At 40.9% G+C, this 27,964-nt stretch overlaps 1 protein-coding gene across 1 annotated transcript in view; it reads right to left on the bottom strand.

The window, feature by feature from the left end:
- Nucleotides 1-23,424: 23,424 nt before the first annotated feature.
- EP300 (E1A binding protein p300) overlaps nucleotides 23,425-27,964 on the bottom strand; it is a 75,020-nt gene continuing 70,480 nt past the window's right edge. Inside the window, exons 30-31 of the mRNA XM_008528067.2 lie at nucleotides 26,976-27,257; nucleotides 23,425-26,708 (exon numbers count right to left, since the gene is read on the bottom strand). Of these exons, the coding sequence (XP_008526289.2) occupies nucleotides 24,510-26,708; nucleotides 26,976-27,257 (2,481 nt within the window). The 3' untranslated portion in view covers nucleotides 23,425-24,509. The remainder of the gene's footprint in view (nucleotides 26,709-26,975; nucleotides 27,258-27,964) is intronic.

Raw genomic sequence — 27,964 nt, 5'->3', positions numbered from 1 at the left:
GTTTGTTAATTTGTGAATTTTTTCTATGTTCGTGAATGATATTATCTGCAATTTTCTTTTTATATAGTATCAGGTTTTGGTATCGGTGTTATGCTGGCCTCATAAAACAAGTTGGGAAGTTTTTGCTTTCTGAAGGAGTTTGTATAAGATTGGTGTTATTCTTCCTTAAATGGTATAATTCTCCAATGCAGCCATCTGGGCCTGGAGTTTTCTAGTGGGAAGGTTGTTAATTATCAATTCAATTTCTTTAATAGATAATGGACTGTTTAATATTTCTTATGTTTTAGTAAATTGTATTTTTCAAGAAATTTATCCATTTAAGTTGTTAAATATATTGATTGACCTAAAGTTTTTCATATTTTATCTTGCTATTCTGTGAGTTCTGTAGAGATTTCCTCTCTTTCATTCCTAATGTTGGTAATTTATGTTTTCTGTCTTTAATTAATCAGAGATTCATCAATTTTATTGGACTTATTCCATTTACGTTTAATATAATTACTGAAACGATTGGCTCTAAGTCTGCCATCTCATAGCTGTTTTCTCTTTGTCCTCTCTGTTCTTTGTTTCTTTATTCTTCCTTTCCTGTATTGTTGGGGTTAACTGAGTATTTTTAAGTATTTCATTCTTTCTTTTCTATTGACTTTATAGCCAGTTCTTTGGATCATTTTTTAAAAATAATTTTATTTTTTAACATCCATGCGCATCTTCCTCTACTTTATATGTGGGATGTCTGCCACAGCGTGGCTTGACAAGTGGTGCGTAGGTCCACACCCGGGATCTGAACTGGCGAACCCTGGGCCTCCGAAGCAGAATGTGTGAACTTAACCGCTGCGCCACCAGGCTGGCCCCTGGATTGTTTTTGAAGTGGTTACTTTCGAGATTACAGTGGACATCCTTAATTTATCATAGCTGATCCATATTTAATGAAAACCTTTACGACAATATCATTATATTTACACTTCTACTGTCCTCTGTACTGTTGTCATTGATTTTACTTCTATAAATGTTATAAACTTCACAGCGCACTGTTATTTTTACTTTAAACAGCCAGTTGACTTTTTTAAAACTTTAAGAAAAGAACAATGGTTTTTTATATTTACCCACATATTTGCCATTTTCAGTGTTCTGCTTTCCTTCCTATTGTTCTGAATTTTCATTTCTCCCTCCAGCCTGAAGAATTTGCTTTAGCGTTTCTTGGAGTAAGTGTCTGCTGACTACAGATTATCCCAGCCTTCCCTTATCTGAAATGTCTGTCTTTCTCTCTTTTTTTTTTTTTAAAGATTGGTACCTGGGCTAACAACTGTTGCCAATCTTTTTTTTTTTTTTCCTGCTGTATCTCCCCAAACCCCCCTCATACACAGTTGTATATCTTAGTCGCCGGTCCTTCTAGTTGTGGGATGTGGGACACCACTTCAACGTGGCCTGATGAGTGGTGCCATGTCTGCGCCCAGGATCCGAACCCTGGGCCGCCGCAGCGGAGCGCGCGAACTTAACCACTGGGCCACGGAGCCGGCTCCTTTATTTCTTAAAGAAACATTTTTTAAGCCATGGTAAAATACACATAACATAAAATTTATCATTTTAAAGTGTACAGTTCTATGCCGTTAAACACGTTCACGCTGCTGTGCATGTGACCATCACCACCACCGATCTCCAGAATGTTTTCATTTTCTCAAACTGCAACTCTGTGCTCATTACATACTAACTCCCCAGTGGAATACAGAACCCAGAAGTAAACACTCACATACGTGGTCAAACGATTTCAACAAGGGTGCCAAGACCATTTAATGGGGAAAGGAGTCTTTTCAACAAATAGTGCCAGGAAGACTGGATATCCACTTGCAAAAGAACGAAGTTGGAGCCTTACCTTACATCATACACAAAATTTAACTCAGAATGGATCGCAGACCTGAGAGACCTAAGAAATCTAACTATAAAGAGATCTAACTGTAAAGACCTAAGAGCTAAAACTATAAAACCCGTAGGAGGAAAGATAGGGGAAAAGCTTCATGACGTTGGATTTGGAAATGATTTCTTGGATATGACACCAAAAGCACAAGTGACAAAAGTAAAAATTGATAAACTGGACTTCATCAAAATTAAAAACTTCCCGAAGATTGGCACCTGAGCTAACATCTGTTGTCAATTTCTCCCCCTCCCCTCCCCCTCCTCCATGTCCCTGAGTACATAGTTGTATATTCTAGTCGTAGGTCCTTCTGGCTCTGCTATGTGGGACGCCGCCTCAGCATGGCTTGATGAGTGGTGCTAGGTCCCTATCCAGGATCCGAACCGGCAAAACCCCAGGCTGCTGAAGCGGAATAGGTGAACTTAACCACTCAGCCCCAGCGCCGGCCCCTAAAAACTTCTGTTCATCAAAGGACACAGTCAACAGAGTGAAAAGGCTACCTACAGAATGAGAGAAAAAAATTTTCAAATCATATGTCTGATGGGTTAATATCCAGAATATATAATGAACTCCTACAACTCAGCAAAAACCCCTAAATAACCCAGTTAAAAATGGCCAAAGGACTTGAATAAATATTTCTCCAAGAAGATATAAAATGGCCAACAAACACATGAAAAGATGCTCAACATTACTCATCATTAGGGAAATGCAAATCAGAACCACAGTAGAAAATAACAAGTGTTGGGGAGGATATGGAGAAATTGGAACCCTTTGCACTGCTGGTTGGAACGTGAAATGGTGCAGCTGCTGCGGGAAACAGTACGATGGTTCCTCAAAAAACAAAAAATAGAATATGATCCAGCAATGCCACTTCCGGGTGTACATCCCAAAGAATTGAAAGCAGGCTCTTGCAGAGACCCATATTGCCAGCAGTATTATTCACAATAGCCCCAAATGGAAATAACCTAAATGTCCATTGGTAGATAAATAAATACATTATTCATGAACACACACACACACACACACACACCCTGGAATATTATTCAGCCTTAAAAAGGAGGGAAATTTTGACACATGCTACAACGTGAATGAATCTTGAAGACATTATACTAAATGAAGTAAGCCAGTCAGAAAAGGACACTGTTATTTCACTTATATGAGGTCCCCAGAGCAGTTAAGCCCAGAGAGACAGAAAGTAGAATGGTGGTTGCCAGGTGCTGGGAGGGAGGGGGGATGAAGAGTTCTTTAATGGGTATAGAGTTTCAGATTGGCAAGATGAAACAAGTTCAGGACATTGGTTGTACAACCATGTGAATGTATGTAACATTTCTGAAATATACACACAAAAATAGTGAAGATGTTGGGGCTGGCCCCGTGGCACAGCAGTTAAGTTCGTGCATTCTGTTTTGGTGGCCTGGGGTTCGACAGTTGGGATCCTGGGTGTGGACATGGCACCGCTTGGCAAAAGCCATGCTGTGATAGGCGTCCCACATATAAAGTAGAGGAAGATGGGCATGGATGTTAGCTCAGGGCCAGTCTTCCTCAGCAAGGAGAGGAGGATTGGCAGCAGTTAGCTCAGGGCTAATCTTCCTCAAAAAACAAAAAAATAGTTAAGATGTTTAATTTTATGTTACACATATTTTATCAGAATTAAAAAAAAACTTTGCAAGAGAAAAAAACACTAATTCTGATTTCCACTGTCTGGTGATTATGAATAATTTTGCTATGCATGTTCGTGTACAGGTTTCCGTGTGAACATAAGTTTGCGTCTCTCTAGGTCAAATAGCTAGACGTAGGAGTGCTGAGTCATGAGGTAAGCGTATGTTTGACTCTATAAGACACTGCCAGACTGTTTCCCAGAGTGGTGGTACTCTTTGCATTCCCAGTGTCTGAAAGTTCCAATTCCTCCACATCCTTCCCACCTCTCAGTACTGCCGTATTGGCGCCCTGTTCTAACGGGTGTGTAGTGATATCTCATTGTGGTTTTAATTTGCATTTCCCTAATGTCTACTGATGTTAAATCTCTTCCTATGCTTATTTTCTGTTTGTATATCTTTTTTGGTGAAGTGTCCAGATCTTTTACTCATTTTGAAAAATTAGGTTGTTAGCTTTGTTTTGTTTTGAGATATAAGTCCTTTATATGTTCTGGATACCCGTTTTTTTTGATGTTGAGATATAATCAACATATAACGTCATATTAGTTTCAGGTATGCTACATAATGATTTTGATATCGTATATATTGCAATATAATCGCCGCAGTAAGTCTGGTTAACACCATCATCACACATATTTACAGTTTTTTTTCTCGTGATGAAAACTTTTAAGATCTACTCTCTTAGCAACTTTCAAATATATCATATCGTATTGTTAACTACAGTCACCGTATTGTGATTACATCTCTAGGACTTTTCATTTCATGACTCGAAGTTTGTACCTTTTGACCATCTTCACGCATTTCGCCCACCCCCACCTCCCACCTGTGGCAACCACCAATCTCTCCTCTGTATCTGTGAGTTTTGTTTTTAGGTTCCACATGTAAGTGAGATCAAACGGTACTTTTCTTTGTCTGACTTATTTCACTTAGCATAATGCCCTCAAAGTCGATCTGTGTTGTCACAAATGGCAGGATTTCTTCCCTTCTTTCTTACGGCCGAATAATATTCCCTTGTGTATATATACCACATTTTTTTGTCTATTCATCCGTGATTAATGGACACTTACATTGTTTCCATGTCTTGGCCTTTGTAAATAACGCTGCAATGAGCATGGGGATGCAGATACCTTTTCAAGTCAGTATTTTCATTTCCTTCAGATAAGTAGCCAAGAGTGGGATGGCTGGATCATATGGAAGTTCTATTTTCAATTTTTTGAGCAACTTCCATACTGTTTTCCACGGTGGCTGTACCAGTTTACATTTCTACCAACAGTGCACGAGGGTTCCCTTTTTTCAAATTCTCGCAAACATTTGTTATTTCTTATCTTTTTGATAATAGCCATTCTAACAGGGGTGAAGTGATATCTCATTGTGGTTTTGATTTGCATTTTCCTGGTGATTGTGATGTTGAGCACCTTTTCATGTGCCTGTTGGGCATCTGTATGTTTTCTTCAGAAAAATGTCTCTTCAGACCCTCTGCCCATTTTTTAGTTGGATTGGTTTTTTTTGCTATTGTGTTGTGTGACTTCTTTATATAGTTTGGATATTAACCTCTTATCAAAATATATGATTTGCAAATATTTTCTCCCACTTGGTAAGCTGTCTTCATTTTGGTGACGATTTCCTTTGGTGTGCAGAAGCTTTTTAGTTTGATGTAGTTCCACTTGTTTATTTTTGCTTTCTGTTGCATTTGTCTGGTTTTTTGGATACCTTTTTTTATTGTATATGTGATTTACAGATATTTCCTCCCAGTCTGTGGCTTGTCTTTTCATTCTTTTTGCAAAGCAAAGGTTTTTTTTTTTGAGGAAGATTAGCCCTGAGCTAACTGCTGCCAATCCTCCTCTTTTTGCTGAGGAAGACTGGGCCCTGAGCTAACATCTGTGCCCATCTTCCTCTACTTTATATGTGGGACACCTACCACAGCATGGCTTGCCGAGTGGTGCCATGTCCGCACCCGGGATCGGAACCGGTGAGCCCCAGGCCACTGAAGTGTAACGTGTGAACTTAACCACTGTGCCACTGGGCCAGCCCCAAAATGCATCCATTTTAAGTACGGTTTGATGAGTAACCACCACGACAAACAAGAAATAGAACATTTCCACCATCCCAAAGAGTACCCTCATAACCCTTTGCAGTCAAACTCACTCCACTCCGCAATTCTGGCCCTAGGCAACCACCATTCTGATTTTTGCTACTAATAGATTACCTTTGCCTTTTCAATAATTCCACATAAATGGAGTCATACTGCATATGCTTTTATATCTGGCTTTTTTTTTCACTCAGCCTAAAAGTTCTTTTTGAGATTCACCCGTGTTGTTGCATGTATTAGGCTGTTTCTTTTTATTGCTGCACAGTATTCCAGTGTATGGATGTCCATTTACCTAGGAACAGACATTTAAGTCATTTCCAGTTTGGGGCTGTTAAGAATAAAGCGGCTGTGAAAATGCATATCCAGTTCTTTGTGTGGACAAACGTTTGGGGTAGGTACCTAGGAATAGAATTCCTGCGTCTCATGTTAAGGGTATGATTAGCTTTATAAAAACTGTCAGACTGGAGGCGGCCCCGTGGTCGAGTGCTTAAGTTCACGTGCTCTGCTTCAGCGGCCCAGGGTTTTGCTGGTTCGGATCCTGGGCGCGGACATAGCACCACTTATCAAGCCATGCTGAGGCGACGTCCTACATGCCACAACTAGAAGGACCCACAACTAAAAATACACAACTGTGTACCAGGGGGCTTTGGGAGAAAAAGGAAAAATATCTGGGAAAAAAAAAAGTGTCATACTGTTTTCCAAAGTTTGGCATTTTACATGGCAAACAGCAATGTAGGAGAATTCTACTTGTTTCCTATTCTCACCAACACTTGGTATTGACAGTTTTTTATTTTGTTTTTTTTTTTTTAGATTGGCACCTGAGCTAACACCTGTTGCCAATCTTTTTCCTTCTTCTTCTTCTCCCCAAAGCCCCCCAGTACATAGTTGTACATTCTAGTTGTGGGTCCTTCTGGTTGTTCAGCCTCAGCGTGGCCTGACGAGCGGTGCCAGGTCCATGCCCAGGATCTGAACTGGTGAAACCCTGGGCTGCTGAAGCAGAGCGCACGAACTTAACCACTCGGCCATGGGGCTGACCCCAACAGTTTTTTTAGTTTGAGCCATTTTAGTGGGTGTATAATGGTATCTCATTGTGGTTTTAATTTGCATGTCTCTGAAGACTAATGATGTTAAACATTTTTCATTTGCTTATTGACCATTCACATATCATATCATATGTGAAGTGTCTGTTTAAATCTTTTGCCCATTTTCTAATTGGGTTATTTGTCTTTTTTTTTTTTGAGGAAGATTAGCCCTGAGCTAACTGCTGCCAATCCTCCTCTTTTTGCTGAGGAAGTCTGGCCCTGAGCTAACATCTGTGCCCATCTTCCTCTACTTTATATGTGGGACGCCTACCACAGCATGGCTTGCCAAGTGGTGCCATGTCCTCACCCGGGATCCAAACTGGCGAACCTGGGGCCACCGAGAAGCGGAACGTGCAAACTTAACCGCTGTGCCACCGGGCTGGCCCCGGGTTATTTGTCTTTTTATTAAGTTGTAGGAATTCTTTATCTATTCTAGATGCCAGTCTTTTATGAAGTATATTAAGTAAATGTGTTGTGAATATTTCCTCCCAGTCTGTGGGTTGCCTTTTCATTTTCTTAATTGTGTTTTTTCAAGGGAAGTGTTAAATTGTATTTTAGTCAAATTAGTCACAATTTTCTTTTATGATTCATTTTTGTGTCCTATCCAAGAAATCTCTGCCTCCCCAGGTTTGCAAAGATTTTCTACTATGTCTCCTTCTAGAATTTTCAATAGTGGTAGCTTTTACTTTTATGTCTGAATTAAATTTCTATTTTTTGTTGAGGAAGATTGGCCCTGAGCTAACATCCATCCCAATCTTCCTCTATTTTGGTATGTGGAACACTGCCACAGCATGGCTGGATGAGCAGCATGTAGGTCCAGGCCCAGGATCTGAACCCATGAACCCTGGGCTGCTGAAGTGGAGGACGTGAAGTTAACCACTATGCCACCAGGCTGGCCCCCGGTCTGAATTAATTTTTGAATATAGTTTGATGTATAAATCAAAGTTATTGTTTATTTTCTTGCTTATAACTGTCTGCTTGTTCCACTACCATTTATTAGAATGATTATTCTTTCACTGTTGAATTTCCTTGGTGCCTTTGCTGCAAACTAGTTGTCCATGAATATGTGGGTATTTTCTGTTCTGTTCCATTCATCTGCCGGTTCATGCTTACAATACTATCTTACTATTTTGATTATTATACCTTATAGTAAGTATTGATAATCAGGTAGAGTAAGTCCTTGAACTTTTCAAAAAGTGGGTGTATAATTTTTTTTCCCTTTCAAAATTGTTTTGACTATTATATCCTTTGAATTTCTATATAAGTTTTATAATCACTTGTCAATTAGAAGATAACCCTTTAGTTTTATTGTGATCGCGTTGACTCTAGAGGTCAACATTGGGAAAATGACGTCTTAACGATATTGAGTCTTCCAATCCATGAACGTGGCATGCCTCTCCATTTCCTTAGGCCTTTAAAATTTCTCTCACTAATGTTTAGTTGTTTTCTGTGTACAGGGCTTTTACTTATTTTTTAGGTTTATCTGAAGTATTTCATTTTTAAATGCTGTTATAAATATTATTATTAAAAAAATCATTTTCTGGGCTTCTTCCAGGAAAATGGAGTAGATGCAGCTTTCCCTATTTCCCTTGCTAAATACAGTTAAAAACCCTGGACACCGTATACACAGGGACTGTATATGGAACAAACTTAAGAAGACTATGAAAAGTGGAGAGAAGAGCAGATCACATAGGGACATTCAGACCCAAGAAATAATATGGTGGTCAGTTCCCGAGTTTTCTTTTTGCTTCACATTTCGCAGACTGGATCTGGAGAAGCCAGAAACCAGAAACCTGGAACTTGGAGACATCAACAGGCACAGACAAAAAAAAAGATCCTTAAACCAAAGGCCCAGGAACAGAGCAGCCTAGCAAGACAGGAATGAAGAGGAAATGAAGACGTTCTCAGATGAAGGAAGACTAAGGGAATTTGTCACCAGCAGACCTACCCCAAAATAATGGCTAAAGAAAGTTGTCTAAACAGAAAGGCAATGATAGAGAAAATGGAGTCCTAGAACATCAGGCGGGAAAGAAGAACACTGCAAGAGCAAAAATATAGGTGAAAAATAGACTTTCCTACTTTTTTTTTTTTTTTTTTTTAGGAATATTAGCCCTGAGCTAACTGCTGTCAATCCTCCTCTTTTTGCTGAGGAAGACTGGCCCTGAGCTAACATCCGTGCCCATCTTCCTCTACTTTATATGTGGGATGCCTACCACAGCATGGCGTGCCAAGCGATACCATGTCTGCACCCGGGATCCGAAGTGGCGAACCCCGGGCTGCCAAAGTGGAATGTGCGCACTTAACCGCTGCACCACCGGGCTGGCCCCCCTACTCTTTTTGAGTTTTCTAAATTAAATTTGACAGTTGAAGCAAAAACTGTAGTATTACCTAGTGTGGTTCTCAATGTATGTAGAGGAAGATACTAGAATGAGGCAGAATAAAGGGGTGTAAATGGAGGTAAGTTTTCAGTACTTCATTCAAACTGGTAAAATGTGAACACCAGTAGATTTTGATAGATTATGTGTATATAACGTAATAGTTAGGGTTAACGCTAAAAAGCTATACAGAGAAATGCACTAAAAAACACTATAGATAGGGGCTAGCCCAGTTGTGTAGTGGTTAAGTTTGTGTGCTCTACTTCAGTGGCCTGGGGTTCACAGTTTTGGATCCTGGGCACGGACATAGCACCGCTTGTCAAGCCATGCTGTGGTGGCATCCCACATAAAATAGAGGAAGACTGGCACAGGTGTTAGCAACAATCTTCCTCAAGCAAAAAGAGGAAGATTAGCAACAGATGTTAGCTCAGGGCCAATCCTCCTCACCAAAAAAACCCCAAGATCAAAAACAAACACTGTAGATAAATCAAAATGGAATAATAAAAATGTTCAGGCAACCCACAGAAGGCAGGAAAAATAAAACAAAATTGAAAAGCAGAGAGAACAAACAGAAAACAAAAAATAAAATGGCAGACTTAGACCTTAACATACCAATAGTTACATTAAGTGGAAATTGTCTAAATATACCAATTAAAAGACAGAGACTGTCAGAATGGATTTAAAAACATGACCCAATTATATACTGTTTATAAGAAATTCACTTCAAATATACTTTAATGATATTAAATATAACTGTAGATTGAAAGTAAAATGCTAGAAAAAGATATACATGCAAACGTTAATAAAAAGAAAGCAAGAGTGGCTATATTAGCATTAGATAAAGTAGGCTTTAGAACAAAGGAAATTACCAGGGACAGAGAGTGCTATTATATAATGATAAAAGGATCAATCTACCGAGGAGACATAGAATCCTAAATGTGTATGCGCCAAACAACAGAGCTGCAAAATACCTGAAGCAAACACTGATAGACCTGAAAGTAGAAATAGACATCTCCACAGTTACAGCTGGAGACTTACACCCCTCTCTCCACAGCTGATGAACAACTGGACGTAAATCAGCAGGGCTATAGAACTTAATAACACCGTCAACCAACAGGATCTAATGGACATTAGAGACATTATAGACCAATCACATTATAGACCAACAACAGCAGAATGCGCATTCTTTTTCAAGCGTCCATGGAACATATACCAAGGTAGATTATATCTTGGGCTATAAAGCAAATCTCAACAAATTTAAAATGATTGAACTCACACAGAATATGTTCTTTGACCACTGGAATCAAACCAGACATCAGTAACCAAAGAATACCAGGAAAATCTCCAAGCACTTGGAAATTAAACAACATAGTTTTAACTAATCCATAGGTTAAAGATCCATAGTTCAAGAGAAATTAAAAAGAATTGAACTGAATGTAAATGACATACAACGTATCAAAATTTGTAGGATGCAGCTAAAAGCAGAACGGAGAGGGAAATTTATAGCACTAACTGTTTACATTGGAAAAGAGGAAGAGTTTCAAATCGGTAATCTATACTCCCACCTCAAGAAACTAGAAAAAGATAAAAAATAAACCCAAATCAAACAGAAGGAAAGAAATAATAAAGATAAAATCTAAGTAAATCTACAATCTATGGACAGCTAATTTTCAACCAAAGAGCCAAGAACACACAATGGAGAAAGGAAAGTCTCTGCAATAAATGGTGCTGGGAAAACTGGACAGCCACTTACAAAAGCATGAAAGTAGATGATTATCTTACACCATACACAAAAATTAACTCAAAATGGATTAAAGACTTGAATGTAAGACCTGAACCATAAAACTTCTAGAAGAAAACATGGACAGTATGCTCTTCAAAACAGTCTTAGCAGTGTATTTTCAAATACCATGTCTGACCAGGCAAGAGAAATAAAAGAAAAATAAACGAATGGGACTACATCAAACTAAAAAGCTTCTGCACAGCAGAAGGAAACCGTCAACAAAATGAAAAGGTGACCTAACAACTGGGAGAAGATATTTGCAAACCATATATCTGATAAGGGGCTAATATCCAAAATATATCAAGAACTCATACATCTCAACAACAAAAAACCAGCACAATTAGAAAATGGGCAAAAGATCTGAACAGACATTTTTCCAAAGAAGCTATAAAGATGGCCAACAGGCACATTAAAAGATGTTCAATATCACTAATCATTAGGGAAATGCAAATCAAAGCTCCAATGAGATATCACCTCACACCTGTCAGAATGGCTGTAATTAACAAGACAAGACATAACAAATATTGGAGAGGATGTGGGGAGAAGGGAACCCTCATGCACTGCTGGTGGGAATGCAAACTGGTGCAGCCACTATGGAAAACATTATAGAGATTCCTCAAAAAATTAAGAATAGAACTACCGTATATCTAGCTATTCCATTACTGGGTATTTATCTAAAAAACATGAAAACATGAATGTGTCAAGATATATGCATTCCTACATCCATTAAGGCATTATTCACAATAGCCAAGGCTTGGAAACAATCTAAGTGCCCATCAAGGGATGAATGGATAAAGAAGATGTGGTATATATTCACGATGGAATACTACTCAGCTATAAAAAAAAGATGAAATCTTGCCATTTGCGACAACATGGATGGACCTTGAGGGTGTTATGCTAAGTGAAATAAGTCAGATTGAGGCAGTCAAATACTGTATGATCTCACTCATAAATAGAAGATAAAAACAATTAACAGCAACAAACAAACAAACACATAGAAAAAGATTGGATTGGTGGTTACCAGAGGGGAATGGGGGAGGGAGGAGAGCAAAAGGAGTGATAAGGCACACGTGTATGATGATGGATGGTCATTAGTCTTTGGTTGGTGAACATGATGTAGTCTACACAGAAATCGAAATATGATGTACACCTAAAATTTATATCATGTTATAAACCAATGTTACCTGAAAAAAAAAGATAACAGAAATCAATGAAATTGAAAACAAAAAAAACATAAAAAAATCAATGAAACAAAAAGCTGGTTCTTTTAAAAGATTAACAAAATTGCTAAACCTAATCACTACTGTCAGGAATGAAATAGGGAGTATCGCTGCAGACCCTGCAGACATTAAAAGGATGATAAGAGAATACTACAAACAACTCTCTACACACACATTTGACAACTTAGGGGAAATGGACCAATTCCTCAAAAAGTACAAACTACCTCACATCATCAAATATTAAATAGATAATTTAAATAGCTCTTTAACTCTTAAGGAAATTGCATTCAAAATCTCTTGAAAAAGAAATCTCCAGGCCCAGATGGTTTCATTGGAGAGTTCTAATAAATGTTTAAAGAAGTAACACCAATTCTACACAGTTTTTTTTTTTGGAAAATAGAAGAGGAGAAACATTTCCCAACTCATTATATGAAGCCAGTATTTTTTTGTGTGTGTGAGAAGATTGGCCCTGTTGCCAATCTTCCTCTTTTTGCCTGAGGAAGATTGTCACTGAGCTAACATCTGTGCCAATCTTCCTCTATTTATGTGGGATGCCACCACAGTGTGGCTTGATAAGCGGTGGTATGTCTGCGCCAGGGATCCGAACCTGCAAACCTCGGGCACCAAGGCAGAGTGCAGGAACTTAACCACTATGCCCACTAGGTTGGCCCCTGAAGCCAGTATTAACCTGGTACCAAAACCAAAGACACTACAAAAGAAAAAAGAAGGAAAAAAAAGTACAGACCAATATCACCCATGAATATAGATTTAAAAATTAACAAAATATTAGCAAATAGAATTCAGCAATATTTAAGAGTTATACAGCACGACCAAATGGAGTTTATTCCAGAGTTGCAAGGCTGATCCAGTATTTGAAAATAAATCAATGTGATCTATCATGTTAATAGGTGAAAGAAGAAAAATTATATGATCATATCAATTGATAGAGAAGCAGCACTGGACAAAGTTCAATACCCATTCATGATAAAAACCCAGGAAACTAGGAAAGGGACTGCTTCAACTTGATAAAGAACATCTACAGAAACCCTACAACTAACACCATCCTTAATGGTGAAACACTGAATACTTTTCCTCTAAGATCAGAAACAAGGCAAGGATGTCCACTCTCACCTCTGCTAGTCAACATGGTGCTGGCCATTCTTACCAGTGCAACAAGACAAGAGAAGGAAATAAAAGAGACATAGATCAGAAAGGAATAAATGAAACATTCTTTTTGCAGATGACGTGATGGTCTATGTGGAAGGTCCCATGGAATCAACACCAACAAAAACCCGCTAGAACTAATAGTGAGGTCACTGAGGTGACAGGATGCAAGATCAACACCAAAACGTCAATTGTATTTCTGTGTACTTTCAGTGAGACAAATAAAAAACCTAAAAAATGGAAATCAAAATTAAAAGTATAATACAATCACTAAAAAGTAAAGAAATACTTAGTTGTCAATGTAATAAAACATGTACAAGACTTGTATGCTGAAAACTGCAACACACTGATGAAGGAAATCACAGAAGATCCAAATAAACAGGCAGTCTCTGTTCATGGACTGGAAGATGCAACATAGTAAAGAGGTCACTTCTCCCCCATTTGACGTACAGGTTTAGCACAATTCCTACCAAAAGCTCGGCAAGATTTTTTTTCTAAATATAGACAAGATTCTAAATTTATATGGAAAGGCAAAGGAACTAGAATAGCTAAAACAATTCTGGAAAAGAATAATGAAGTGGGAAGAGTCTCTCTACATGTAGACGTATCTACATTAATCAAGACTGTGGTGGTATTGGCAGAGGGATAAACATATACATCAGTGGAACAAAATGGAGAAACCAGAAATAGCCCCACACAAGTATGGCCAACTGATTTTTGACAAAGGTGCACAAACAATTCAATGGAGGAAGGTGAGTCTTTTTAACCAAGGGTGCTGGAGTAACTAGATATCCATAAGCAAAAAATTTTTAAAGAAAGGAAAAGAAAAAGAACCTCAAACTAAACTTCCGTACAAAAATGAACTAAAAATGGATCATAAATTTAAATGTAAATCATAGAATTCTAAAACTTTTTTTTTTAAAGATTTTATTTTTTTCCTTTTTCTCCCCAAAGCCCCCCCGGTACATAGTTGTGTATTCTTCGTTGTGGGTCCTTCTAGTTGTGGCATGTGGGACGCTGCCTCAGCGTAGTTTGATGAGCAGTGCCATGTCCGCGCCCAGGATTCGAACCAACGAAACACTGGGCCGCCTGCAGCGGAGCGCGCGACCTTAACCACTCAGCCACGGGGCCAGCCCCAGAACTCTAAAACTTTTATCTGATAACGTAGGAGGAAGTCTCCAGGACCCAGGGTTTGGTTGAAGCATTCTTGGACCTAACGCCAAAAGCATGATCCGTAAGAAAAAAATTGATGTTATTGGACTTCATCAAATTTAAAACATTTGCCCTGTAAAAGCCCTGTTTAGAGGATGAAAAGACAAGATATAAACTGGCAGAAAATATTTGCAAACCAAATATCTGACAAAAGACTTGTAAGCAGAATATATAGATTTCACTTTCTGTTAATTGCTCGTATATAGAAACGCAAATAGTCTCTGTAAACTTTTCTTGTCTCCTGCTACCTTGCTAAATTCATTATTTCAAGTAGCTTTTTTGTGGCTCCTTAGGGCTTTTTATTTACATGATCATGACAGAATAAAAACAGTTTTACCTCTTTCTTTCCAACCGTTTTGTCTGTGATTTCTTTTTCTTACTTGATATTCCTGGCTAGAACATCCAGTGTAATGTTGAAAAGAATTGGTGAGAATGGAGTTTCCTGCTTTACTCCTGAGCTTAGGAGAACGCGTTTGCTCTTTCATTGTATTACATAGGATGTTAACTGTGGTTTTTTTGGTCTCATTTTAGGCTGCGAGGTTCACTTGTATTCCTAATTTGCTGAGGACTTTTCATTATGAATGGGTGCATCTATTGAGCTGATCATATTGTTTATCTCCTTTATTCTGTTAATCTGGTGAATTAGACTGATTTTGGAATATTAAGCCTACCTTGAATTCTTGGGATAAACCCCACTTGATCATGGTAGAGTATCCTTTTTATACCTTGCTGGACTTTATTTGCTAATATTTTGCTTAGAATTTTTACATCTATGTTCGTGAAGGCTATTGATCTTCAGTTTTCTTATAATTTTTAAAAATTTTGGTATTAAGGTAATATTGATGTCATAAAATGGCAAGTATTCTTGCTATTGTTTGAAATAATTTGTGTAAGGTTCATGTTATTTCTTCGTTATATGTTTGATAGAATTTATCAGTGAAATAGTCTTGGTCTGGAGTTTTGTCTTTGGTAAGCTTTTAATAATGAATTAAGTTTCTTAGATAGATTTAGAGGTATTCAGGTTTTTTATGTTTCTGGTATGAATTTTTGTAATTTTTGTGTTTCAAGGAAAGTTTCCATTTCATATAAATTGTCAGATATATTGGCATATACGTTAAGATTATTACATCTTCCTGGTGACTTGACACCCTTATCATGAGGAAACATCTCTCTCTATTCCTGATGACATTCCTGTTCTGAAGTCTACTTTTTCTGATATTAATGTTGCCACACCAGTTTTCTTTTGTTCAACATCTGCATGTATATCTTTTTCCATCCTTTTACTTTTAACCTACCTTTGTCTTTACATTTAAGGTGGATTTCTCATGGAGAGCATTTAGTTGGGTCTTGTCTTTAAAAATTGCCATCTGATAATGTCTACCTCTGAATTGGAGTATTTGGAACATTTATATTTCCTATAATTACCATTTTGGTTGAGTTTAAATGTTCTATCTTGCTATTTGTGTTTCTATCTGTTCTGTGTTACTTTTTTTTTCCCTTTGCCTATCTTTTGCATTAACTTAGTAATTTTTAAAATTCCATTAGAAAAAGTCTATTTGCCTTCATTTCTGAAGGTTATTTTCTTTGGTTATAGATTTCTGGGTTGACAGTTTTTTTCTTTGTCTTCTGGCTTGCATAGTTTCTGATGAGATATTTATAGTCATCTTTGTTCCATAATGTGTCCTTTTATCTTATGGCTGTTTTTAAGATTTTGTCTTTGTTACTGATTTTCATCAATTTTATTATAATGTGTTTTGGTATGATTTTCTATGTGTTTATTTTCCTTCGGGTTCATTGAGCTTTCTGGATCTGTGAGCTTATGGTTTTTATCAAATTTGGAAAATTTTCTATTATTTTTTCAAAAAATATTTTTTCAACCCCTTTTTCTAGAGCTTTAATTACACATATATTAGATTGGTTGATATTGTCCCACAGAGGCTCTGGTCATTTTTTTCAGTCTTTTTTCTCGCTGTTTCATTTTAGGTAGTTTCTATTGTCATTTCTTTAAGTTCACCCATTGTCATTCTCTGTGGCAGGTAAGCTTCTGTTAATCTCATCCAGTGAATTTTTCATTTCAGACCTTGTACTTTTCATCGCTAGAAGCTCCATTTGTTGGTCGTGAGTGTCTCCCCACTAACCCCACCCTCACGACAGCATCCAGCATGGGCCTGTCCTTGCCATTCAGCTCCATACTTGCTACACGAGTGGGAATGCCCAATCGCATACCCTCTAGATGTGCTGTTTTCTTTCTTCTCTCCTGTCGTTTTCTGCCTGTGACCACCTGGTAGCCCTGAGGTGGTGAGGCCGCTGTTCTGTGTAACTTATACCAGACCGACCCCAGCTACCGCTTCATTTCATGTTGTTCTCATCACGAGCCATGTATGGAAAATAGTGGTCATCCTGTCTCTTGCTGTAGGACGCAGACAGCGCTCTCTCCCCGTCCTTTTTCCAGTGCTCTTCTCTTAGGCCCTGTTCTGTGTGTGAACCAGGAGGAAAGACTAGAAGTCGTGGCCAGAAATCTTTCCATCATCCTTATAGGGAATAATATATAGTTGGCTGTCATAATATATGACAGCATCCAGGAGAGAAAAAATTAACATATGGATCAGTACTTCACAGTTTACAACATACTTTCATTAACACAGTTTTATGTAATCTTTTTATTATGGTAAAATGCATATAACATTTAACATTTTAACCATTTTTAAGTGTACAATTCAGTGGCATTAAATATATTCACATTGTTTTGAAACTCAAACTCAACTCTGCACCCATTAAACAATAACCTCTCAGTCCCCTCCCTCCTCAGCCCCTGGAAACCACCATTCTACTTTCTGTCTCTATGAAACTGCTCTTGGCACCTCACGTAAGTGAATCATACAATGTTGGTCCTTTTGTGTCTGGCTTATTTCGCTTAGCATAATGTCTTCAAGGTTCATCTGTGTTGTAGCATGTGTTGGAATTTCCTTCCTTTTGAAGGAATAATATTCCATTGTAGGTGTGTACCACATTTTGTTTATTCATTCATCCGTCAATGGGCATTTGGGCTGTTTCCACCTTTTGGCTATTGTGAATACTGCTGCCAGGAACGTGGGTGCACAAGTATCTGTTCAAGTCCCTGCTTTCAATTCTCTAGTGTATTTACCCAGAAGTGGAATTGCTGGATTGTATAGATCTATGTTTAATTTTTGAGGAACGCCTATACTGTTTCCCCAGTGGCTGTTCCATTTTATATTCTCACCAGCAACCTACAAGAGTTCTGATTTCTTCGCATCCTTGCCATTACTCATTTATCTTTACAACCGCTCAGTGAGGTAGGAGGATCTCGCGGATGAGACAACTGAAGTCAAATTACTTGCCTAAGGCCATAGAACTATTGCGTTCTCCGTAGTCATTAGTCCAAACCCTTTGATTTTTTAAATTGAAATATAACCGACGTACAGCATTGTGTAAGTTTGAGGTGACAGTGTGTTGGTCTGATACGTTTATATATCGCAATATGGTTACCACCTCTGTGGCATTAGCTAGTTCCTCCATCGTGTCACATAATTGTCATTTCTGTTTTGTGATGGCAACAATTAAGAGTGAGTCTCTTAGTGCCTTTGAAGTTGATAATACGGTATTGTTGACTGTAATCACGATGCTGTGCAGTCGATCTCCAGGACTTATTTATCTACTAGTTCCAAGTTGGTACCCTTAAACCACATCTCCCCAGTTCGCCCACCCCAAGCTTCTGGGAACGATCATCCCACTCTCTGTTTTTACAAGTTTGGCTCTTTTAGGTTCCACATATAAGTGAAATCATACAGTATTTGTCTTTCTTTGTCTACTTATCTCACTTAGCATAATGCCTTCAAGGTCCATCCATGTTGTTGCATATGGCAGGATTTCCTTCTTTTACATGGCTGAATAATATTCCAACATGTTTATGTGTCTATATCTATATCTATACATCACATCTTCTTTATGTGTTCATCTGTTGGCAGACACTTAGGTTGTTTCACACACCTTCTAACTTTACAGTTTACTCTGACCACCACTTGATTTTGTCTTTCTTAGTTCTCCCTTCTTCTGTCACCAGAGCTTATCATACACAGTAGGCCTTCGATGCTTCATAAATGGGAAATGACTGATGTCAAGTTAGGGTTATGAGTTGGGAGATAGTATCTGCTGCTTGGTCTCACTTTTGGGTTAATTTCGTTATAGTGAGCAAGAAGGATGATAAACTTCCCCCTCAGAAAACCTCAGGCTTAGATGAGATGATTGTATTACTATTGAGCATTCGTTTATAAAGTGAATTACTCACTTTTTTTTCTATCTATATCTTTATCAAAAGATTGAAGGTGATCTTTAAAGGTCTCTCAGTTTCTTCCACTCTCAGTAGAAGCTCGCTACCGCCCGAGGCAGCGCTCCTTATCCTGGCACAAATTTTCCTGGAGCCTCCACCTGAGAACAAGTCTTCTTACTCGTCCTTCAGACTCATCCTTTTTGACTTTTCAGGCTTCCCATCTGCAGGATACACATCTCTAAAGCTTCAGGTGGGGCTCTTGGGAGGTGGCCCCAACACGGCACTGTCCTGGCTGGCCCTCCAGCTGCTCTGTGGCCTCCTTTTGAATTGTGATGTAATTCACATATCATGAAATTTGCCCTTTTAAAGTCTACGATTCATTGGTTTTTAGCATATTCACAGACTTGTGCAACTGTCACCATTATCTAGTTCCTGAATATTTTCATCACCCCAAAAAGAAACCCGGTTAGCAGTCACCCCCCTTCTCCCCTTCACCTAGCCCCTGGCAACCACTAATCTACTTTCTGTCTCTGTGGATTTGCCTATTCTGAATATTTCCTATAAATAGACTCATACAACATGACCTTTGTGTCTGATTTCTTTCACTTAGCATAATGTTTTCAAAGTTCATCCATGTTGTTGCTTAAATCAGTACTTCATTCCTTTTTATGGCTGAAAAATATTCCATTGTATGCGTATCCATTCATCAGTGGATGGACATTTGAGTTGCTTGTTATTTCAACTATTATGAATAATGCTGCTATGAACATTCGTGCATAAGTTTTTGTGTGAACATATGTTTTCAGCTCTGTTGTGTATGTACCAAGGAGTGGAATTGCTGGCTAGTATTGTAACTATAACTTCTGTTGTTGTCGTTGTGGACAAATATTTATTGCGATAAACTTTCTGCGGTGTGCAAATCATTCTTAAAAATACGAATATTTAACTTTTTAGAACTGCTGCAACTTTCCAAAGTGGCTGCACCGTTTGATGTAACTCCCCGCAGTGGATGAGGGTTCCAATTCCTTCACACCCTTGCCTAGTTATTGTCTGTGTGTTTGATTACAGCCATCCTGGGGGGTGTGACGTGGTATCTCCCTGTGGTTTGATTTGCATTTCCCTGACGGCTAATGATGTGGAGCATCTTTTCAGGTGCTTTCTGGCCATTTGTATATCATCTTTGAAGAAGTATCTATTCAAATCTTTTGCCTACTTTTTCATTGGGTTGTCTTTTTTCTTGTTGAGTGTCAGAGTTTTTATGTAGTCTGGACACACCCATATCAGATATGATTTGCAAATATATTATCCCATTCTGTGGGTTGTCTTTTCACGTTCCTGATAGCATTCTTTGATGCATAAAAGTTTTCAATTTTGATGAAGTCCAACTTTTTCTTTTGGCTGCTTGTTCTTTAGGTGTCATATTGAAGTAACCATTGCCTAATCCAAGGTCGTGAGGATTTATACCTGTGTTTTCTCCTGGGATTTTGTAGTTTTAGCTCTTACAGTTAGGTCTACGATCTATTTTGAGTTAAATTTTATAGTTGGTGTGAGTTAGAGGTCCAACTTCATTCTTTTGAATGTGGATTTCTGGGTAACCGTCCCAGCACTATCTGGTCCAAAGCTCTTCTTTCTCCATTGAGTTGTTTTGGCTGCCTTATCGAACATCAGTTGACCATAAGTGTGTGGGTTTATTTCTGGACTCTCTATTCCATTGTCTAATGTCTGTCCTTATGTCCCTACCATAGTCTTGACTACTGTGGCTTTGTCTGATTATTCAAGTTTTCAAATTGGGAAGTATGAATACCCCAGATTTATACTTCAAGATTATTTTGGCTCCTTTGCATTTCCATAATGTATTTTAGGATCAGCATGTCAACTTCTGCTTAAAAACGTTGGCAGAGATTTTGACGGGGATCACAGGGAATCTCTCAGTCAGTTTGGGACACTTTCTTAACAGTGTTGTGTCTTCTGATCCATGAACAAGAATGTCTTGTCATTTATTTGGGTCTTTCATTTCTTTCAATGATGTTTTGTAGTTTTCAGTGTACCAGTCGTACACTTCTTTTCTTAAATTTATTTGTAAACATTTCATTCATTTTCATGCTGGCTTGTTTTTTTCTTCTTGAGGAAGACTAACCCTGAGCTAACATCTGCCGCCAATCCTCCTCTTTTTGCTGAGGAAGACTGGCCCTGAGCTAACATCCGTGCCCATCTTCCTCCACTCTATATGTGGGATGCCTACCACAGCATGGCTTGCCAAGTGGTGCCATGTCCGCACCTGGGATCCGAACCGGCAAACCCCGGGTCGCTGAAGTGGAACGTGCGAGCTTAACTGCTGCGCCACCGGGGGGTCCCAAGGCCTGTGTACTCTTTAAATAGGGTGGCCTCATCATGAACATTAACGTTCCAGGAACCCATCTGTCTGCAGATCACTTTTCTTGGTTGTAAAAGGAGAAGTCCTGGGAGCTTATCTTTGATTCCTTATTTTTTTTTTCCTCTTTCAGTTTTTAGTATGTGTTTTGAATTTGCTTGGAACAGGGCCCCTGTGTCGTATGTATTAGTTAATTGCAGCCATCACTAGGGCTTCTTAACAGTAAGGGAGATAAAGGAGATAGAGAAGAAAGGAGTCCGATAACCTTTGACTTTCTGGTAAGCCTTTTCCTGGCTGTGCGATCTTGAGAAAGTTATTTCACCTGAGCTGCAGTTTTCTCATTTTTCAGTTGGGGCTATTTTTGAGGATTCAGTAAGCTAAGGAAATGAAAGCCCCTGGAATTCTGCTCACCCCCACTGGCCCATTCCCTAGATTGATGTGGTAGAAACAGCCCAGTTGGAGACTTGTAGCGCCTTTTAGCTCGCCCCCTTTTCATTGTGATAATTTTCAAATACACAGAAACACTGAAATCACCTTCCTGTATTCCTGACTTTGGATTAATCTGTATCTTCTCAACCTCCCTAGCAGGAACTCTGGCCCGGGCAAGGATGGCGCTTTTGCCCCTCCCCATTTATTTCTGCCCCCACTTCCTCCTTGCAACACTGCAGTGAAAATGTGGTCTACCACTTCAACCCAGCTGTCTTGAGCCAAAGAAACTAGAGCTATGAAAGCTGGGAATTCACTGCTTGGAAATGGGTTAGAATTCTAAATATTTCCCTTTTGGGAGCTCAGGTCAATCCTGGGCTCCTAGTACCAGGGAGCAAAACGAAGGTCTTTTTCTAACAGGCATTCACCATCTTCTACAACCTGGTCTCACCCAAGTGGATCCGAAGCTGTTTTCCCAAGAGGATACTTTACTCTTCTGAGCAGAGTGCCTCCCTTTTCCCATTCATCTCCCCTCCAAAATCCAGTTTAAATATCCTTTCCAGAAATGTTCCGAATTCCCATCAGCCAGGTTTTCCCCCTTCCCCCTCTAACTGTTCTCTGCTCACGCCACTTAATACTTTCTTTTTAGCCTATTTAAAAAGCATAACTCTACCTTTTCTAGCTCTCAAGCTAACTTACTTAAGGACAGGGCTGTCATGTGTGCTGTGCGGCCTAGCACGGAAGGTGGGCTCACCATGTACATCTGCTGGACACTGACCTGAGGCAGGTGGATGCTTGATCCATTTTCTGAGGTGGGCTCTGATTAGCGCTGAGTGTTCAGGTTCACCTCACATTAAGATACCGGTTATTTTTGTTAAGACAATGTAAAACAGTAAGAACAACAAACAGGAGTTTGAATTAGCTAATTCAAGAGCATCTTCTTTCTTTGGCCCTTAGCAGACTATCACATATAGTGAAAAGCTCTGTGACAAAAATAAGGAAGACCTGCCAAATGATGCCAAGGCAGCTCATAGTATTCTAATTTTTCACATTTGTTCACAGCCAATGTAATATTCAATTGGAAGGATCATAACCTTTTCACTCTTTTAACACCCAGCAGTGCTGGACTCATTGTGGTTCTCTCTTAGCCTTCCAGGTTTTATTCCCACACCATTTTCTTTTCCCACCACCACATTCACCCTGCTGACTTCTTGATGGGCAGTTGGCAAGAACAAAGGGTGTTTAACAGAGGGTAGGGCTGGACTGCTGCCCTGGCTTCAGGTGCTTTTTCAAGTTGTGACAGGCAGACAGGATCTCCCTTAGGTACTTATTCTCACCCCTGTAAGATGAGGGTGATTGGAAGACCATGAGGTCGTCCATAGGGAACATGGAAGAAGGTCCTATATCAAGCTGTTAAAAGTGAATTAATCAATTCAAGTTGATAAAATGGACACTTAGGGGGCCGGCCCAGTGGCGTAGTGGTTTGCATGCTTTGCTTCAGGGGCCCAGGGGTTGTGGGTTCAGATCCCAGGTGCAGACCTATGCCACTTGTCAGCCACACTGTGGTGGTGAGCCACATATAAAGTAGAGCAAGACTGGCAGATGTTAGCTCAGCAACAATCTTCCTAACTTAAAAAAAAAAAAGACAAAAGACACTTCGCTGGTGTTTGTAGTGTTTTTCCCTAACTTTCGACAAATTTACCAAAATCTACTTGTGGCTTGATCTTATGTAACAGTTAGGGAGGCTGTGAGCTAGGGCTTTCGGTTTTTCTTGAATCCTACGCATCAGGCACTTAAAACTGCTGCATTCCAAGACAACGATATGATGGCAAGAAACGAAACAAAGTCAGGGGTCTGTCTCACACAGTTTATTTAACAATAGGTAATAAGAAATCAAATTTAACAGTCTATACAGTGATCCAAAGTTCATATTTATAAGTAATCAACTTTAATTGCATGATTTACAACGGTTGAGGGTTTTTGCTTTCTATTTTCAAGTTTTACAGAAAGTGTGTGTGTGGGGGGGAGCAGGGTAAGGAGGAAGAAAGCAAGCAAAGAAGAAACCCCAGGGACTTTGCATGTTAAAATCATCCCATTGGAATCGTTTCTTACCCTCTTTTTAATTTTTTCCTTTGTTAGATGTAAAAATAACGAAAAAAAATTCTTTCAAGAAACAGAACCACAATATATAATACATCAATTTGGCAGCTGCCCCTGTATAGTTTGAAAAAGTCATTTTTCTCTCTACATGTACAAATTATTTTAATACTTGAATTTTACGCTCAGACTTACAGAATAGAAAATTTTCTGGAGCACAAAAGTTGACTTGAGGGTAGGAAGGGGAATTTTTTTTTTTTTTTTTACATTTTTAAAAGAATGAACATCTTTGCACCCAGAGAAAAAAAATTGGTATTTTAATATATATTTATATATATTTATATATATATAGAACGTAATTTTAAAGTAACATTAACCCCTTTTGTCCTCTGGTTTTAGAAATGTTCTTTTTTAACTCTTCCATAAAGTGAGGAAAATAGGGAAAAATGTCAACCATCTGCACCAGTAAATAATAACTATTAATATTACATATTTTCATTAATTTAAAAAAAATAATAAAACCTATTGGAGGTGCAAGGCAGGAGCATGTGGTTGGCTTCACAGACCTCAGCCTCCTCCCAGTGCACACTTGAACCACACACACAAGGGAAAAAAAGGCTGGAGGCGACCAGCCATAACAAAAATATATTCTTTGTATTCTATCATCCCTCAGGTTCATCTTGCATGTTTGCTTTAAACCACAAACAGCTACTGCACAGTTCTTATATGTTCCAAGGAAAAGTCTTTTAGGCTAAGAAAGATTCAAAAAAATTGTTTTCAGTACAAAAAGTCTTGTTAAGAGAAAATAATTTTTTTGCTCCCAAAATACTACAAGGTGTCTCTAGTGTATGTCTAGTGTACTCTGTGAGAGGTTCGGATTCAAGTCTGAGTTATCGGTGCTGAGTCCCAGGTCCGTGGCGCTTGCACCATGGAGGTTTGCCATGCCTGGATTGCTAGCGAGCTGAGAAAGCATCGAATTCTGGTCCGGGCTGGCAAAATGCCCTTGTTCCATGGGGTTGGCCTGGGCAGCTACCAGTCCAGGATGTGGAGAACTGGTCTGTGGGGAAACGTGGTGTGGAGAAGGCTGAGGCTGCATCCTTGGGGAAGGGCTGGAGTGAGGGGGCTGGGACTGTGGCCGTGGAGAAGGGACAGGCTGGGGAGAACGCACTTGATTGGAGAGAGACGGGATCTGCTGGCCTTGTAGGTGTGGGGACTGGGCCTGGTTTGGGAGCATATGCTGTTGGGGGCTCATGGGGTTGGGCTGAGCAGGGGACCCCATCTGTTGCTGAAGGAGGCGCTGCTGATAGGCCTGCAGACTGGCTCCTGCCTCTGCTCCCAAGGCCTGGGGGAGCTGGCCCATTTGTCCCATGTTCCCTTGTTGCATCTGTTGCATGTGATGCTGCATCCGCTGCTGCTGCTGCTGTTGCTGTGGGGGGTAGCCAACTCCTTGGGGTTGCTGGAACTGGTTATGGTTGGCCATTCCAGGGCCGATTCCTGGCCCTGCTCCCTGCTGCTGCTGCTGCGGCACCACCATCTGCTGTCGTCTCAAGATGTCTCGGAACTGTGAAGGCATGGTGTTGTGATTCATGTTCATCTGCTGAGCTTGGGGGCTCATCCCTCCCATGGGTGGCTGGAGCTGCTGCTGTGGTTGCTGCTGGGGCAGGCTAGCCCGCTGAATGCCTGCCTGCATGGGATTCATGTTCTGCATGGCTGGATTGGAGTGGACCCCCTGCTGACCTGGCATGGTAGGTGGCTGCAGCCCTGGCTGGCCCTGGGGCATGCCAGGTTGCCCAGGGAGGGCTTGCGGATTAGAGTTGGCATACTTGGCAGCCCGCTGCTTGATGAATGCAGCCAACAGCTGGGGGTTGGCGTGAAGGATACTAAGCACCTGTTGCTGCTGTAGGGGAGAGCTGGGAGACCTGAGAGTCCGCAAAAGGTTTTGTAAGGCTTGTTGAGACACAGTGCCTGGTTTGAGAGGGCTCACACCTACCTGGCCCAATCCTGGTTGGGGAGCCATGTTCAAGGGCTGACCATGCTGGGCCACTGACATCATGGCTGGCCTTGGCATCCCGGACTGTAGTTGCTGGGGCTGAGGCAATCCTCCTTGGGCCCACGGTGGCTGTTGCTGCATCCCTGTGGGCCCCATCCCTGGCTCCAAATGCCCACTGGGACCTCTGGCCATGGGGGGTGGGTTCATACCCATGGGGGCCATTGGAGTCATCTGTGGCATCTGGTGCTGGATTGGCCTTTGAAATATTTGCACATGGGCCATCTGGCGCTGAGTCTCTGCTGCCCTCTGAATCTGCATTGCCATTTCCACTGCTGCAGGTGGGGGCCCTGGAAGGGGTGGCTGAGCAGTCTGAGGAGGAGTTGGAGGGGTCACCTGGCCTGCCGCCTTACCCTGGGGGACAGGGCCAGCAGCTTGAGTCCTGGGCAAGTAGGGTGGCATGCTGTTGGGAGGGGTGGGCTGGGGCTGAGAGGGGGGCTGGGGCTGGGGTGTCTGTGGGGTGGTGGGCTGTTGGCCAGTTGGCGTGGTTGGAGTGGCAGGAGTTGGGGAGGGCAGGCCCTGTTGCTGCCCCACCACACCAGTCCGCTGCATGCTGGCCATCCTCCTGCGGAGCATCTGGGCCTGCTGTAGCCGGTGCTGCAGCTGCTGCTGCCGGAGCTTTTGCTTGATGTTTAGGCAGAACGGCACAGGGCACTTGTTCTCCTGGCAGTGCTTGGCATGGTAGCAACAGAGGGCAATGAGCTGCTTGCAGATGGGGCACCCTCCATTGGTTTTCCGTTTGCAACCCTTGGTATGCTGCACAACTCGCTTCATCTTCTGGCAGGAGGGCAGGGAGCAATTGGCATTTCGGCACTGGCAGGCATGGACCAGAGACTGGATGCAGCGCTGGATGCTGAGGCGGCGTGAGTCTCCTGGGCTCTGGGTGGCCGCAGCCTGCTGGTTGTTGCTCTCATCATCTAAGCCGAGACCTAGTTTCTCCATTTTGTGGTCATGGTTTTTAGTGTTATAGCAGGTGATACACAAATCGTAATCCTGGGGGGAAAACAGACACAGGTTAACTCTCCAAGATTTAAGTCATTCAAAAGCATTTCACAAATTCTACATGAGCTAAAAAGCCCTTTCTTAGAGAAAGCCTCTTTACCTCTCCCACTGAAACACGAGGCCAGGCCCCTCGCACCTCATTCTGTGACTCAGCACTGGCACTGGAGCCCAGAAAGGCCTCCAGAGCGTCTGGTCTGCACTGCCTCTCAAGCAGTCGGACCCTCCAGCGCTCTCTCCTCCCCGCACGTGGGGGCCTACCTCACACACGGTGCAGTGCCAGCGGGTCTCCACGTGGTGCTTGCACTCATTGCAGGTATAGACGAAGCGGTCCTGGCTCTGGGTGTGGAGCTCCACCAGCATGCACATAGTTGACCACTGGGCTCTTCGGAGTGAAGAGAACTCCAGGTGCTTGTCCCTTGCGAGGGTGAGAAAGGCATCCCGCCCATCCATCAGATCACAGGGGATGAGGGGGTCAGGATCCACAATGGGAGGCAGGGAGTTGGCAGCAGGGCCAGCGATGAGACGGATCACAAAGAAGACCTGCAAGACAGACAATCTCATTCTGACTCTGGAGCCAGAGCACCACGCGGCGCCGGAGCAGCCGCAGCAGACAGGTGAGTCAGGCTGCATGCCTGTGAGGCTGCTGACCGCTTTAGTGCATTTTACGCGCACGCCACAGGGCTGGACGGTACAGCCCTCTCTTCCTCCTGTGCTATGTATTTCTGCTCTCTTCTCTGGGACTACTACAATGGGTCTAAAATCTACATCTTGTTATCGTTTCTACCTCATTCAATAATTCCTTCAAAATAAGAATGGTCCAGGTCAGGTACACACATACACAGTGGGCATTCTGCCTCCAAGTGCTCTCCTTTAAAATGAAATCCATCATTTAACCTGAATCTAATCACAACGAAACCAATTAGACAAACCCAAACTGAGGGTCATTCTACGAAACAATTGGCCTGGACTCTTCAACAAAATGCCCACATCGTGAAAGCAAATAAAGCTGGGAAATGAGACATGGCAACTCAACACAACCCTTGATTGGAGCCTAAGGACCAGACAGTAGATGGTGGCACTGGGTTAAGCTTCCCGAGTGTGAAACCATAGCATAGTTATGCAGACGTCTTCTTTCTTAGAAGGTACTTGCTGAAATAGGTAAAGAAAATGTAGCAAAACGTTAACATCTGATGAATCTAAGTGAAGGGTATGGGAGGGAATCCTCTGTGTAACTTTCCTGTAAATTT

The sequence above is a fragment of the Equus przewalskii genome, chromosome 29, assembly GCF_037783145.1.
Source record: "Equus przewalskii isolate Varuska chromosome 29, EquPr2, whole genome shotgun sequence".
Classification (NCBI taxonomy): domain Eukaryota; kingdom Metazoa; phylum Chordata; class Mammalia; order Perissodactyla; family Equidae; genus Equus; species Equus przewalskii.
This window is presented reverse-complemented; position numbering and strand designations above follow the sequence as displayed.